Genomic DNA, 16690 nt, shown 5'->3' with positions numbered 1-16690 from the left:
TTGACACGTGTCAATTTCACCGATTTAGCCGAACGTACGAATCTGTCGTCATGCAGCTGCACATGAAGGGGTCGGCCCGTGTTCTCCCGTCTGACAGATTTTTAAACGCCACTGCTAATGCAAATATCTTTGTGGTTCCAAGTTGTTGTTTTTTTTTAAAGACAATATTTCACCGTTGTTTATTACCTGCAAATATCACTGAAGCTGTATTTTAACAAACACGAAACACTACAAGAGTCACTGGAACGCCCCGTTAATAATCTTCTTCAGTGTTCTGTAGGTTTGCAGCAGTTAGAGGTTTTATTGCAGGTTTTAAACACTGACATCACAGACGCTGTTGAGTTAAATACAACCCTCTCTACTCTGGTGTGGAAGTACAAAAGAATTAAAAATACTTCTCTCCCACAGAGCACAAAACTGGACCATTTTCCAACTTACACCCACAGACATCAGTCCTAACACACTGATTTTAAGTTAAATTGATACCTTAACCCCGTGAGCGTGCCCTTATAATTTAGAATCAAGTCTCTATTTCTGTGAGATTAATGGCTATGTGTCAAATATAGTAATCATCCATCATCCAATGATAGAAATGTTCCATCAAAATCGTACTCATTATATTTCGTGGGGATGTATTCATACGTTTTAAACATTCTGCTGTCAGACAGAAAACTTTCTGGGAAGAATATTTAAAATATTTTTACAATTAAACTGATTTTTACTTACTTTTCACTTGCACTTCAACTGCCGTCACTGCTTACAAACCGACTGACACTTAAACTATTGACAGTGCGCACACTTCAACTCGGCCATATCTGCCACTTCAGCCTCGAATGTAATTTGAATTTCTTTCCCCCCCGTTTACGGTTCAACTGACGTTTGATTTCCCTCTTTAAATAGCAGTTCTTCTGCTTTCGTCTCTTCCTCTTTAACTGTTGGTTCAACTGCTTTCACTGTTTACACACAAGTGGACAAGTAACTGCCTACAGGGCTTAAACTAAGCGGACATGTCAAAAGAGTTCAGCAATTACACTTCGACAGATATAATACCTCTCAGTGCTTCAACTTTACCTGACACTTAAATTGCAACTCCGATACAGCATTTCACATGGAAACTAAAAACAGTTATTTGCATGTTTTGTCTCCATATGTGTTTGCACCTGCAGCGTTCAGAATAAGCACACTTGCATTTATTTCAGAAAATGTATCATTTTTTTTTTTTTTAGATTCATGTGTCTATGTTTGTGAAAACGTTTCCGTCATCTCGGTCTCATCACCGCTGTCTGTCTGCCCCACAGGAGAGAGACCCTTCAAATGTAAGATCTGCAACTTCGCCTCCACCACGCAGTCCCACCTATCGCGGCACAAGCGCGTCCACACGGGGGAGAAACCCTACCGCTGCCCCTGGTGCGACTACAGGTACCGGCTCATTGACCCGCCCATGGTTGGCGGCGCTGATGGCCGCCAAACCGTGGCACTGATGATTGGGGGGTTGATGGGTGTGGGAGGGGTAGGAGGGTCTGTGCGGTGTACGTAAGTGACTGAGTGTGATGGTGAGATAGCAGGTGGCATTGTAAGGTAGTTTGGAGGGGTGAGGGGTGGCGTTAATGCGAGAGGCTTTGTGTGTGTGTGTGTGTGTGTGTGTGTGTGTGTGTGTGTGTGTGTGCATGCGTGCGTGTGTGTATATGTGTGTGTGTGTGGGAGAGGTGGAGGGCAGACAGGTCTAATCTCCACAGCACGGCTCCATCTCATCACTCTCCCATCATCAACAGGCCCAGCCAGATCCCCCCCTCCCCAACACACATACACACACACACACACACACACACACACACATACACACACACTCTCTCTCACACACACACACACACACACACACACACACACACACACACACACACACAATGTCACTGTCACTGGCAGGTCCCTGTCATTAAAACACCATCATACCAGATCAGTAATTACACAGGAAATTGTCGGTGAAATTGAAAAAGTTTTGGCTGGCGTTGCACATCTCCATCTCTCTCTATCTCTCTCTCTCTCCCTCCCTCCGTCTCCCCTGGACACTCTCTCGCTCTCTCTCTCTCTCTCTCTCTCTCTCTCTCTCTCTCTCATCCTGCACTTGCTCGTCAGGTTGTGGCAGAAGAGTGTGAAAGGGAATGATCTCAAACCCATCATTGGTTTTAGATGTACTGTTCATTCCTTTTTTCCCCTCTGTGACAAAGTCATTTCGGCAGCTCGCTACACCTGCTCCGCTTGCAGTGAAGCGCTCGACACCATAAGTCTTTTGTACGCGGTCCAACTTAGTAAAAAAATGAAATGCTGAGACGTAATAATTGTAGTCAGGCTATTATTTTTGCAATTATCAAAGGATGATCTCACCTTGTACCTAAAGTTATCACAAAGCATCGCGTCGCCGTATCAATTAGGGGCCGACCGGTGGACGGGCTTTGTTTGATTTAACATGCATATAAGACGCTTTGAGGATTCTTGTGCCTAAATAATTGCAAGTGTCATCTAGTAGCATGGGAAAACTGCATCTTGTCTTTTAACATGTATATTAATATATATATCCTGTTGATATTTGTAGCTGGCGGCATGGCTCCAGGGGTGGCAATGACGGTCAGTCCACCACTAAATTATCTGTAATAATAATAATAATAATAATCACGATTATTGGATGAATCCCACTGATGCTGGTGATCCACTGACTTTTCATCGAGGGCCATCCTCTGGTCCAAATGTTTTTTGGTTTATGACCAAATACCTGTAAAGCTAATGACATTCCCATCAACCTTAGCTGTAATTAGCTTGTAGTGCTTAGTAGAAAATGCTAGCATGCTAAACTAAGATACTGAACACTGTAAACACTATACCAGCAGCATGGTCATCGTGAGCACGTTATCATGGTTCTTCGTCTTTTAAGATTGGAACTGCCGATAGTCTACATTATATTTGCTGCAAGAAATTGTTGATTTTCCCAGAATTCCACTCGTGCTATGACAGAAATGTCAGAACCCAAGATGAAGAAGACACCATCTTGCAAACATTTGTTGATGCCTTTTCAAATGGCTCATTAAACTTACTGGGTCAAAGGCTCCAAGTGTTGAAAAAAAAAAAATGCTAATTATTTAAATTGGCTGATTTTATTTTTTTTACCCTGAGGGCAAATTTTGGTCCCATATCAAACCACTACAGCAGAGTAACCCCAGTATCACAGATACGGTACATAGTACGAGTCAAACGCTCCCCACCCCATTGTTCCCTCACTGATACTTAATGATCATTACAGATAGCGGCAAATGAAACAGTAAATTAGAAGCCCAATTAACATTTTGGTGGCCCCAGGGGTCCTGAGAGGTCCAGAGGGCAGGCGAGGGTGGAGGGGAGGGGGGGGGGGGGGGGGGGGGGGGGAGCAAGATGGGAGGAGGAGGAAGAGGTTGGGGAAACGCCCCGCTGGCTTACTAATGTGAGGATGAGGAATTGAATGTGGGGGCCTCAGACAGCCGGGAGGGGCCCTCGCCTCCGCCCTGCTCCTACACTTTGAGTACATGCTTAAAAGACCCCGGTGGCCCGACCGCGATGAGGAGCGCCGGGATGAGTTAGCGCGTTTTGACCTTTTCGGCGCAAGCTTATGAAATAATTGTGGCGCAGATGCCGAGACACATTTAGGTCTGAGACAAATGAAGCGGCCGTGTCACCGACAGCTCTGTGCTCAGAGAGAATATTTATATCTGTTTTACAGGTATACGTCTGAATTCCACTAATAAAACGTAAATATTACACGGTGTGGACGGCATCTCCGGCTCCCGCTCACACACAATGGGATCTCCATCAACGCCGCTCCTCAAATGCATGTAAATGAGCGGGGAGTGAATGATCTATCAAATGCCACTCATCTCCTATTCAGACAGAGACGGATAATGGAGGGGGATAATTATAGTTGGGGAATAGTGGTAAAAATATTCTAATGATATTGCACTGGGAGTCCTGGGCTGTCAATTAATGATAGTCAATTTGACTATTCTCCAGCTATTTATGCAAACCGGAAAACTTCTTTACTTCACTGTTTAAGCGATCACTTGTATTGTTAACAATGAGGAGGCTTCTTTTTTCTCATTAAAGCCACGGTGGCATCTTAAGCGGTCTAATTGATATGTAGCCTTTGACTCCTGCCATTCGTCTGGGGCTATTATTGTTTATCGAATGTGTTTCAATCTACCTGTTAGAATACCATTTCAATTCCGAGGCGGCGGCGGCTTTGAGGATGACGCGCTCGCTGTCAATGCCGGGGAGGTTTTCGACCTTGTAAAGTGAAGGCAGAGATGAGGGAGGAGAGGGGGGGGGAGACATTAATGATGATAACTGGGGCCTCCTTGGCAGAAGAAGATCCAAATAGCACCAATGATCCAAATGCACCCACTCCCACCCCCCCCCCCCCCCCCCCCCCAGAATCCCTTCCCTCCCAACTTTTAACACACACAAAGAGACACATTTAAATCTCCTCTAACGAAGCGCCTCTCAATTACACCTCCCTGCTATTACCATACACTCGTTGGGAGGAGGAATATGGAAATGGCTGAAATAAGAGAGCGAGAGAGACAGAAAGCGGCAGAGAAGAGGTGATGCATCCATTGAGCGTCAGTGTGGCTGATTCCCATGGTGAGTGCGTGGATGGGGGAGGAAGTTGAAACAGTGTTGGACTAATTAATACAGTGTATAGTAGGAGGGCTGGTGTGGGCTTCCACTAACTGTGACACCTGCTGACTCCTAAATGCACGTTGTGTTGTTTTAATATGACAATTACGGCATTACCATATCTGAGAGATAGCATGGCCCCCCTAGGAATCCACCCGCGCTCTCTCTAGAACCTTTTAGCTCCGCTTCCAATTTTACCTATTTATGCTCCCACTTTTCGAATAAGAAATCAGTTCACTTTTAGCGTAAAATGCTTCTTTTTTTTCTTCTTTCTTTTCTTTCTAGAAGCGTGATTTGCGGTAATTCATGAGCATGTGACAGTTTAAGTTCTTACTTCGTCGGCCTGTTTTTCCATTAGGCAGACGAACAGTCAATAGATGGTGGCCGTGATTTGTCTGTGAACCTGTTTGGTTCAGCTAGTGATGCAATCACAACAGTGTGTGCCAATCTGCTGATTGAAAATATGCGTAAATATTAAGAGCTATATATATATATATATATATATATATATATATATATATATATATATATATATATATATATATATATATGCACCCTCAGGCAACATAAATCTGACTCCTTTCGACACTTTACACTTGATATTGATGTTAACCTACATCTTATGTAGAAAACTTATGGTTTTCATATTCGGCCCTAAGTTAAGGTTCATCATCAGCAGCTCCTTTTTTATAAATTCTTGTGAATCAAAGCCGTTGCCAGTATTATGCCATCATCTTTTACTCGTCTGGTGATTCCATTTGGCGATCATTGCTTTGCTAACTGCCCGCTTCTTCTTCTGCTTAATTTTGAACAAACCAGAAATCCAGTTGCATCACATCCTGTGAGTCAGCGAACGACCTCTCTGACACAAAGCATGAACCCGATGTATATTGTGAATCGTAGGGCGTGATATTAACCAGTCATCTGGTCGGTCTCTGGACAGTTCTACATCGCTGTGGATTACTGCTTTTCGGTCGAGAGAGCGCGGCGCCCCAAACCGGCTGTAGTGGGGTGAATTTAGTGACGAGCCCTCATTGTTCACCGGTGGCCGGTGCTTATGCATTTCATACAGCCTGAACAGAACCCAGTGAGGGCCCGTTCTGTTTGTTCTTTTCTTCTTCTTTTTTTAAGGCCCCAGTGGAGCTGGGCTGGTCTGTGGCCCCGTGATGGAGAGAGGTGTCTCTGCAAAAGTGAAAACAAATTCTCTCCTTGGCTGGCGTGAGCTATGGCACTGTGAGGCTTTATTGTCCCGGCCAAGGTGATAAGGGAGAGTAATTGCGTATTATACTGTCCGAGAATGTCAGGTCCAAACTGAGCACGAGTGCCCCATCCATCAACACATGATGCTGTGTGTTTATGTGTGTGTGTGTGTGTGTGTGTGTATGAAACCGTGTTCTACACTGCACATGCTTGCTTGCATGATGCATTATGTGTTTGCCCTCTTGTGCAGATGGTGTGTATGTGTGTGTGTGTGGGGGGGGTGTTCACGTCTGTATATTTGCACCTGTGTCATATCAGAGATTCTTTTTATTTTGGCGCAAACTACAGTCAGGTTTGTTCATGTATATATGTATGTATGTGCGTGTTTGTCTTGACCATTCAGGGCGTCAGCAACACGTTTGTGTGTGTGTGTGTGTGTGTGTGTGTGTGTGTGTGTGTGTGTGTGTGTGTGTGTGTGTGTGTGTGTGTGTGTGTGTGTTCGTGGGCAGGTTTAGATAGAGCCTAGGAGCAGGTCAGGCAGCATCATTAATCAGCAGAGGGTTGTGTGTGACTCTCAGAGCTGACATCATTACATCGTACACCCTGCAGTAGCTCACTGCTTGGCCTGCCCTATCTGACCAGCCCAAAGACCCACACACACACACACACACACACACACACACACACACACACACACACACACACACACACAGACACCACTATTTCTATACCTTTCATACATTTTGCCAAAGATACATAATGCATGACAGATACCTCTAGTGCACTCGGTAGGCCTCTTGATCCACGGTCCCGCAGCAGGCGTCACCCACTGCTTCCACCACCACCATCAGACACTGGACCTGAAGAGCATGGCAGAATGTCAAACACTTTTGCATGATGTAAATATTGTCCGTGTAACAAGTTGTGTTTTGCTGTTCGCCAGAGCGCTCTTTCGTCTTTTGCCGGTTGAGGGGCCTGTTTCACAGAAGGCGTATTTAGGCAATGGATGCTTAGAGAGTCTGTCCAAACACTGCTGCTCCCTCAGCTCCAAAACACAGTTGGAGTTTTTTTTTTCAAGTGTGTGTGTGTGTGTGTGTGTGTGTGTGTGTGTGTGTGTGTGTGTGTGTGTGTGTGTGTGTATGCGTCTTCATCGCAACAAAATAAAATGTTACCACAGCAAACCTTTCCTTGGGAAAGTTGCCAAGTGTTTATCTTGTGTTTTCTCCCTCGTGACTCTCGTCTTTTTAATCTTTTTCTTCTAATCTATTAAAAAAAAAAAAAAAAAAGGGAATGAGGCCTTTTATCTCTCGTTTTGTGTCCCTTAGATCCAACTGTGCTGAGAACATCCGGAAGCACATTCTCCACACGGGCAAACACGAGGGCGTGAAGATGTACAACTGCCCCAAATGTAACCATGCCACCAACTCGCCCATGGAGTTCCGCAACCACCTGAAGGCCAGTCACCCTGATATCGAGAACCCAGACCTCGCCTACCTGCATGCAGGTAACTAATTGTTCAATTTGTGTGTGTATATATATATATATATATATATATATATACACATGTACGTAATGTGTGGACTGGTAGATGGAGAGGTCTGGGCACTGCAGAGGTGTCCTTGAGCAAGGCGCCAAACACTGGACTGCGCCTTTAAGTGCCATGCTGATGGGCAGCTTCAACGGCAGCTGTTTATTTCTCCATTCTAAGAATTTGAACCACTCTACCACTTTCCATTTTCTAACTTGCCTCTCTAATCGTCTGCATGCTTCCGATGTGTAATGTGCACACAAGCCTACACACACACACACACACACACACACACACACACACACACACACATATACCCACAGACAAATCAACATGTGATATCATTGCCCTGAATGAAACCACCGGGCTGACCCTGTAACCCTGCCCACGCCTCTCCGTCCCGCTGAGGTCAGGTCTTCCAGGACCCTTGAGTGTGTTTTTCGCCAATGGATGGACTCTTGCTATTCCATGCTGATGGAGGGCACCCAGACACAAAGAGGCAGCACTCAAAGATTGCCGGTCTAGTCGTCCCTGCCAATCACTCAGGCCACAGAGACAGATGAAATCGTGTTCCTCCACTATTGGTTCCTTTGTATCCCCGCGCTCTTCCTTTGTCCTTGAAGGCCACCAAATCCAATCGGCCGAGTGCTTGTCCTTCAGAGGAGCAGAGAGGACAGCCTTTATCCTGTTATCCCTTTGACCTTACATAAAAGCAGTGGAGTTGGAGGGGAGCACCGCGGGGATAGAGGCCATGCGGGGACATTACTGGAAGTACTGCGTGTTTATTTCCTGTTGAAACTGAGTGGAGCCGGAGTTGTGTCTTTGTGCTGACTCTGAAAAGTTTATTTTTTTTAATTTCTCAAACAGGCTTATTCTTGGCGTAATTTCTGTTCCTCCAATTTGATGACCAACTCTCTATCTCTGAACTTCCTTTACTTCCGCGTCCTAGCCTCGGATCACAACCTTTTTACCTTCACCTGCTCTTAAAACGCCTCCCTCCTTCCATAATCTCCATACCCTCTCACCTTTAACCAAAGCACACCTTTACACTTCTTCTCACCCTTTCACTCCACAATCTCCCTCACCTCTGTTTGTCCTTATGCACGGCTGACCTTTGGTAAGGAAGATTCATTTTGTTCCTTTGTGTGGTCATTTGAGAAGACAACAGTTATACCAAAGAAGGAGATTTCTCTGCTGTGGCTTCACCTTAAAGGTGCTCATGGTCTTACTGGGAGTCCACCCAGCTACAGCAAACACTGTACTGTACGGTTTCAGGTCAGATCTTGTCTGGAACATCACCTTTCGTTCGTCTTGAGGAAACACATCCTCCTCTTTCAGTCAAGTTAAGCAGCAAATGTTTTCAAGATGTCATCACGGCGCTCTGATTCATATTCCGGTCACGCCAAACAACCACAGATATGAACCCAAAGACTGACGGCGAAAGGAACGATCCAAAAATGCAGCCGGTGGTGTCTCTTTACCCTCGAAGAAAATGATTATTACTGATCCTGCTTCGCTTTCATTGATGCACTGCAACGACAAAACGTGGCTTCGTGGGAGCGACGCGTAAATAAACTATTGCTGGTCTGCAGAAAATCAACCCGCGCTTTACCTGGTTAAGACCAAAGCAATCAAAGCATAAGGGGGTTTGAAAAAAAAGGCATTGAAAGTGCACACCTGATCTCTCCCTCCATCAAAAGAGGGAAAAAGAGAGGTGGGGGTGGCGGCGGGAAAGAGCAGTGTTTCATCTAAGTAGACAGAACGGGACCAAAAGAAAGAGACAGGGGAAAAAAAGATTAAGAAGGTAGATGTTGAATTAACCTGCTTGTGATTGCTCTCTGTCAGAGTGGCACCAGGGCCAGCAGCGAGAGGCAAATCATCTGTGATGGCCCTTCCCGCTGTTCCCCCTTTGAAAGACACAGATCAAACGCACCCTAGTCACAAGCCCTTGCAGGCCCTCGCGCCGGATTGATTGACACCCGAACGTCTCCACCGCTGCTCTGTCTTTCCATATCACTCTCTCTCTCTCTCTCTCTCTCTCTCTCTCTCTCTCTCTCTCTCTCTCTCTCTCTCTCTCTCTCTCTCTCTCTTCCCTTCTTTATTCAGCGTCGCACTTCAAATTAAAGCCCTTCTCAAGGATGAAAGCAGAGGTCCTTTGCAAACGAAAGAAGAGAGGGAATTAGACCCAGCAAGTGATGGAGGGGAATGATGATTAGAATTAGAGGGGGGAGAGAAGAAAAAAAAAAAAAAAGGAGGTTAGATATGCGAGGGGAAAATGTTGCTGATAGGACACATTTTAATAAAATGGTAATGACAATTGTCTTCCCCGTGCGATCTGCGGAGAGATAAGCCAGAGAGAGGTGGCGCTGCCTGTGTGATCTCGGCATAGATAGCGCTGCAGCAGAACCGGAGCCACAGGTCCCTCGGAGCGCTGTGACTTTGCTAAATCACCCGTCTGCTAGAACTTTCTTTCCGGTTAAAATGCTGCAAGTAGGCTTTGACTGGAGCAGCTTTTGGGAAATGGCACGCCTCCTCCTCCTCCTCCTTCCTCCGCTGCCTCCCTCCAGCGACGCCGGCTGTGGTTTGCGGGGCGATGGCTTTGTTAAACGGGCCTCCTGTCCCAAAAAACTATGTGACGCACACGCAGGTGAGATACCATTAGCTTTGTCGGGGCATCATCATCCCACTGTTTTAAATTGTGAAATATCTCCCTTATTATATTTTCAACCAAGGTTGTAATTGCACATCTCGCAGGCATAGCGATCAAATGCTTTGTAATTAGCTCACAGCGACCGAGTACTCGGATCTGCTGCTTAGCGCCTAAAAAGATAAAAAAATAAATAAAAAAATAAATAAACTTCTTCTAGGCATTGTTGCTGCTTTATGCAGATTCTATTTTCCTTAATAATGCATGATGGATGGCTACTGTAGAGGGCTAGAGGAGACCTGGCCTTGTAAGTGATGATCTTAATACACAGTTACAACCACAGGCAAATTCATTTGTTTGCATATATTTTGTCCTTATTAAACAAATCTGTAAACAAATATGGGTTTGGATGGCTTTTACTTAAGTTATGCATCTGTGTGCCTCCCCCAGCTCCCCTCCCTCGCTCTCACCTTCTGTTCGTCATGTAATGAAACATTACTCTCCTGAGTTTTAGTTGCGTATTGTGTTACAGCGGCGTGTGGGATTGTGGGGGACAGGTGTGTATGTCATGCAAATGTGTCCTGGTATCCCCGGCGCATGTGACACCGTGTCGACGTTGTGAAAGAAGCCGGAGACGCCGACGATAAAATCAACATCTGTTTCTAATAACAATGTGTTATATGTGACACGATTCTGTGTCGGAGAAATATGTGAAACAATGCATCGCGGTTCGTTGAAAAAAAAAAAAGAAAAGAAAAAAAAAAGCGCCCACCTATAGGACATCAAGTCGTCAGCGTTAGTGATGAACCTGCGTCGTCGTGTCCCCGTCCTTATGTTGCTTTCACATGATAGGCATTCATGAAAAAACAACCAAAAGGCATTCTGTTCCGTGCGATGTGAAGTCAGATTAACGGGGCGGCTCATTGTGCCGACGCTGTCACGCCGTAGATTTAGTTCTTTTGAGTTCTGTCTCACAAAGTCAACAGTGAGGCATTTGTTGGCTTAACAGGAAGCCGAGACGATTTTTAAAATACTTTTACCTGCAAAGAAAAGAGAAACTATAACTCAATTGAGCTCAGCTTTTCTAAATATGGCCTGAAACTTCAGCTGACGCTCTCTACTGATGGACAGCAGAATAACAAACGCAGACCCAAAGCCTGTGTTTGTTATTCCGACCGCACAAAGCGACCTCCGCGAGCCTGCATGTAGAAACTTGTAGATTAGCTGGAGCCGGTGTCGGGGGTGTTGATTGGAGAACTCCCTCATGGAGGGACACCTTTCGGCTTCATCTGGTCCTGAGTGGCTCACGTTGGAGGACTGAAGTGGATCGGTTTGAACTCCCAACTCTTGTGTCCCTCTTCTGCCTTTTTCCATCCACACACTCTCCTCCGCATGTAGTCTCGGTTTAGATATTACGGTTGAGAAGCAGCTGCTCAGTGCCAGTGTGTCTCAGGAGACCTGCAACAAGGGGTGTGTGTGTGTGTGTGTGTGTGTGTGTGTGTGTGTGTGTGTGTGTGTGTGTGTGTGTGTGTGTGTGTGTGTGTGTGTGTGTGTGTGTGTGTGTGTTTGAAGGGGGGGGTAGGAGAAAATGCACAGCGTCGGTTGCAGGCGTCTCGGTAAACCAACACGGCGCCGGTTAGGGCCGAGCAAGCAGCAATCCCTGCATAATGACCTGCTCCAATGAGCGTGAAAACTACTCCAACTGGCTGCATTTATCACCCATCAGCAACAACAAGCGGCCTTTTTGTTTCATCCTCGGCTTCCGTTCCTTTCCTCCTGGCACCGACCCGAGAGCCGTTTAGCGTCCGTTCAGAGCCTTGACTGACGGGTCGCATCCAAATCAGTGCGGAGACGGAGGGGCAGGAGGTTCCTGGCCGCTCCGAATCAATGAAGTGATGCTTGCATTGTGTTCCCGTCACCTTCAGGCCATCGCAGAGAGATTTCACCCACACGGTAAATGATGACTGGAAGTGTGGCGCCGCTGACGGACTGGGTCAACCTCCGCCTCAAGTCACTGTCACAAACTTTGAGGCAGATTGATGACTCTTGATATATGCTGCCTTCTGCTTGCTTATGTTGCACTATTCTCAAAAGTTGCAGATGGTCTATGTAGGGCACAGCCGGACAGTTGCAGTTGTGACAGCGGGGGGAAAGTGATCAAATTGCTTGAGTCTTGAGTATGTTTTTGGTCTAATGCTGCATTCTGTTATTTGGAAGATAGAAAGTTGGATGATCAAGGGTGCGAGAAGGACAACAGTAAATAGCTCTGTAACCACACATATAGACGGAATTTAGCTACAAAGTCGTAATTTCCCGAACCGGTTTATGTAGTTAGTGAGCAAACGTCTTCTTTTGAGACTCCAGCTCAAACACGGAATCTGCTTCTCCTAGGAAGCCAGTTTTTGTTTGGATGCGCTACACCGATTCCCCAGAGTGAATCTTGGCTATCATTTAAATAAACTACCACTCTGCCGACATCCTAAAGGATTTGTTCGTGATGTGTCAGCGCACACTTCAAATGCCTAACGTCTTTCTTTTTAATCAAAAGATGAAAGGGGAAAACATTTGCTGTATGTTTGCAAGAACGTCTGTCGGAGCACTGCGGCGGGCTTTCGTGTGTGCATACGGTACTCAGATACACACACACACACACACACACACACACACACACTCACACACACACACACACACACACACACCCCCCGAGTGAGTGACGTGTGGTGGGGATGCTCTTGGGCAGGGCTGCTCCTCCTGTGTGGGACAGTGAGTATGGGACCAGACAGGCCGCCGGCTGCTATAAAGACTCATCCATAATTCAATCCTCCTTCTCCCTCAATTCAGACACTGTCCAATATCTCGCTACGGCTAACAGCTAACCTGTCTAAGACGAGACAGAGAGAGAGAGAAAGATGGTATTGATGTGAAAGTTGAGTTAAAAAAATGAAAAAGAAAGATAAGAAAAGAAGAAGTTGTTAAGGAGACGGAGCCAGACTGCTGATTCCCACTTTCGGCCCGGCTTGCCCCATCTTGACCTTTACTGAGTCAACACAGCTCCTAGTACCAACATGTTTTCCCTGATCCACACCCTCATTGGCTGAAGTGCACTTCTGAGATCTCCACCACGACCTTTGCCCTTTTTTTTTTGCTGTGCCAAGGACCCTCGTCTTCCTCCTTCGCCTCCGTGTGTGTCTTCTGTTTGGTGGCTCTCCAAACGTCTCTGCATCTCTAATTACCGAAAGGCTCAACTTTCCCAACTAAACAACCAATTACCAACACTTTAGCCCAGCCCAATCCCATGTTTTCTGATACAGTGTCCTATTAGGGCCCCTTATTTTTTTCCCCCCAGCATAATTGAATCCCCTGGCTGCTCATCAGCGGGCTAATTTAAGCCAATGTGCAGAGTTGGTAATCAGAGGGGCTGCCTGTTAGACTATCAGACCCCAATTAAGTGCCCTCTTATTTCCAACATAACAAGCCACTATCACCACTGCTGTTATTGTGTTTCCCTCTTTAGTGCCCAGTTTTGTTTGGGTAAATGTGTTTGGAGAACAAGAAGAAAAAGAGGGAGTTTCAGTGTTAAGTTAAGCTCTGGTGCAGGTGGTGGTGTACTTGTAGATGGAGAAGAAGGAAGATAATTAGGGTGACGATCCGGAGAGCAGAGATCTGCCCGTTTTTTCTTCTGTCAGATTGATAAAGCTCAGACGTTTCTGTCGGCCAACAGTACTTTACCGTGAAAGCTCTTCTGGCGTACTTATTAGCGCTACTACAATGTTCATCAAAAGATACAAAAAAAAAGGCTTTTATGGACCACCTTGAGGCCAACAGTGTTATGTGAAAAATACTCTGAATCACAAAGTTAGTGCTGAAACTAATAAGTGGAATTCAAAGCCTGGGGCCGATCGGTTTTCACCACATTATTTGGGTTCAATGAGTGCACATACCTCCAAAATCTTGTTAGAAAATGTATTAGCAGCGGAGTCTTTAAACTTAAAAAAAAAAAAAAAAATCAAACATCTATCTCCTGCTGCCAAAATGTGATGTGGCTTAATGCAGCTTTAACTTGACAAATAGATTTGAAATGGAAAAAGGGTTCAGAGATGAACGCCTTCACCAGCAGCACCTCTTTCAGTAGCTCTCACAAGTGCAGAATATCTCACTTTTTTTTTTTCTTCTTCTTCTTCTTTTCTTCTTTTCCCTCCTTTTTTTTTTATTATTTAAGTCTCTGTCCTGTCTTGGTGACTGGTGCAGTTGAGGGGAGCCAGAGTGTGAAAGAGGCCCACAGAGGGCTGATGAGGACTGTCTTAGCAAAGCGTGTCTCAAGTCTGGGACTGCAGCTTTTGAGAGAGAGAGTGTGTGTGTGTGTGTGTGTGTGTGTGTGTGTGTGTGTGTGTGTATGTATATGGTAGCAAGAAATAGTCTGTGTGCGTGTCTCGAAGTCTAAGTGTGTGTTTAGTGTTGGTGTCGACTCCCCATAGCCTAATTAAAGGGCGAGGAAAGCCACTCACTGGGAGATTAAACCTAAAAGGGTAAATTAGCACTCAAAAGGGGTGTGGCAAATTCACACATACGCACAGGCCATGAAATCTCTTCTGACACCTGTGAAAAAAAAAAGAGAATAAGGAGGAGAGAGAGAGAGGGGGGGAGGGGGGGACTTTTGTGTTTCCATAGCGGAGTTGTGAGCTGTGTATTTGTCGAGATGAGGATCTGAACTGGCCACTTTACTCTTTGTAACGGTAGCGATCAGAGTTCTGGTCCTGCGTGGGTTGCCTGGTCAGCTGGTGGACCGGTCTGTTTTACTTTATAGAACTCGTTGTAAGTCTCTTCGGATAGCAGCCTTCAGCTCCTGTACTTTCAGAGATAGATGTTCAACAAAAAGACGTTTTAAGACTTCATGTCAGTCGTGAAATACGTCTCATATTTAAATACAGCTTACATTTAACACGTTATTAAACCTGTTCACTTTTTAAGGGTCGTCTCAATTGTTATGTCCAACCATGCAGATGGTTTTTAAAGGTGCATGCTAGCTGTTTGCGCTAGTGTTGCGCTCCCACAATGCCTGGGGACAAGCAGAAACAGCAGAGATACTATGAGATACGGAGTGTTTAAAACCTCCATGCCCCGTGTTTACGAAGCAGGCTTTCTGCTATAAATGTGTCGTCTCACAATTTTCATTAATATTTATTTTTCTACCAAATATTTATTTTAAATTAAATAAATTGTGTACTTTTATTAATCAAGTCTGAACAGTTTAACTGTTACCGGTTGGTAAAGATCGAGGGGTTTGCAGTGTGTGACGTTGTAGAGTGTACACACACACACACACACACACACACACACACACACACAGTGTGAGTGTCACATCATCGGTCACCTCGCTTCATATAAATATCCCACGATTCAACAGCTCTCTTTAACGCCCTGGGCTACACTGCTATCTCTTTATAACCGAACCCCGTGCTTCTCTCTCAGTACATCAGCTCGCTTTCTGCCTCTTTCTTCTGGTGCTGTGTGTTTGCGTGCGTTATGATGTCTTACTGTGTGTGTGTGTGTGTGTGTGTGTGTGTGTGTGTGTGTGTGTGTGTGTGTGTGTGTGTGTGTGTGTGTGTGTGTGTGTGTGTTGTGGGTGAGTGATGTGACTCTGGGCTCTGTCACGCTATCCATCTCTCTATCTGTCTGTCTGTCTTCTACTCCTGTTTGACTGCTATCAGACAAGTGTTGTTTGAGTGTGTGTGTGTGTGTGTGTGTGTGTGTGTGTGTGTGTGTGTCATCTGTCAGTGTCTTCCTCCAGAATCAGACATCTAGCAGAGCATCTCAGTTTGGCACACACACACACACACACACACACACACACACACACACACACACACACACACACACACACACACACACACACACACACCGTACGTACTGTGGCGACGACGCATACGCACACACACTCGCAGTTTCACACAGGACTACATCTCCAATCTTATAGTTCTTTGCCCCCAAGGACTAAGTGTGTATGTTTGCACGTAAAAGAGATTGCGTGCGTATGTGGGTTGTTGCTGCGAATACACACACACACACAAACACACAAACACAAACAAACAAACACACACTCTTGCATGTCTTTCCGTTTGTGGGAGTAAGAAAATAGATCTTGGTTCTGTCACGGCTGGGCCTGCAGGCATAAGAGGCCTTAACGGATGTCTCTCTTAGTGAAACGCGCACACACACACACACACACGATACAGGTCTCAGACCCCTCTCCCTCCTGGACTCGTAGTGAGGAATACAGATTCGGGCTCCTCTCTAGATAGGGATCAGCCTCGCCGTGGCTTCAGAAATGCTATCTTCACCGGGCGGCTGAATTGATAATACTCCCCCCTACGCATTTTATTACAAAGGCCCAGTTTGTAAAAAGGTAATCATTTACTGTTGCTACTATCTCCCCTGAGCCATACATCTTCTGTCTTCACAGGACAAAGTTCTCCCACTGCTACCGACGCTGTTTTTCCCTATTTTCCCTTCTTCTTTTCTTTTTTTCCCTCTGTCGGTGGATTCTCAGACCGCTACTTTTAAGGGTTTATCACCTCTTGCTGCCTCAGAGTTTTACACGTACAACAACCCACCCGGTG

General features: G+C 45.6%; 1 protein-coding gene across 1 annotated transcript in view; it reads left to right on the top strand.

The window, feature by feature from the left end:
- znf407 (zinc finger protein 407) overlaps positions 1 to 16690 on the top strand; it is a 130088-nt gene that overhangs the window by 83423 nt on the left and 29975 nt on the right. Inside the window, 2 exon segments of the mRNA XM_068730046.1 lie at positions 1299 to 1419; positions 7224 to 7402. Of these exon segments, the coding sequence (XP_068586147.1) occupies positions 1299 to 1419; positions 7224 to 7402 (300 nt within the window).

This window comes from Cebidichthys violaceus, unplaced genomic scaffold (genome assembly GCF_023349555.1).
Source record: "Cebidichthys violaceus isolate CVI_PGR_0920_01 unplaced genomic scaffold, fCebVio1.0.p SCAF_49, whole genome shotgun sequence".
Lineage (NCBI taxonomy): Eukaryota > Metazoa > Chordata > Actinopteri > Perciformes > Stichaeidae > Cebidichthys > Cebidichthys violaceus.
The sequence above is the reverse complement of the archived record's forward strand: the minus strand, read 5'-3'. Positions and strand labels throughout refer to the sequence as shown.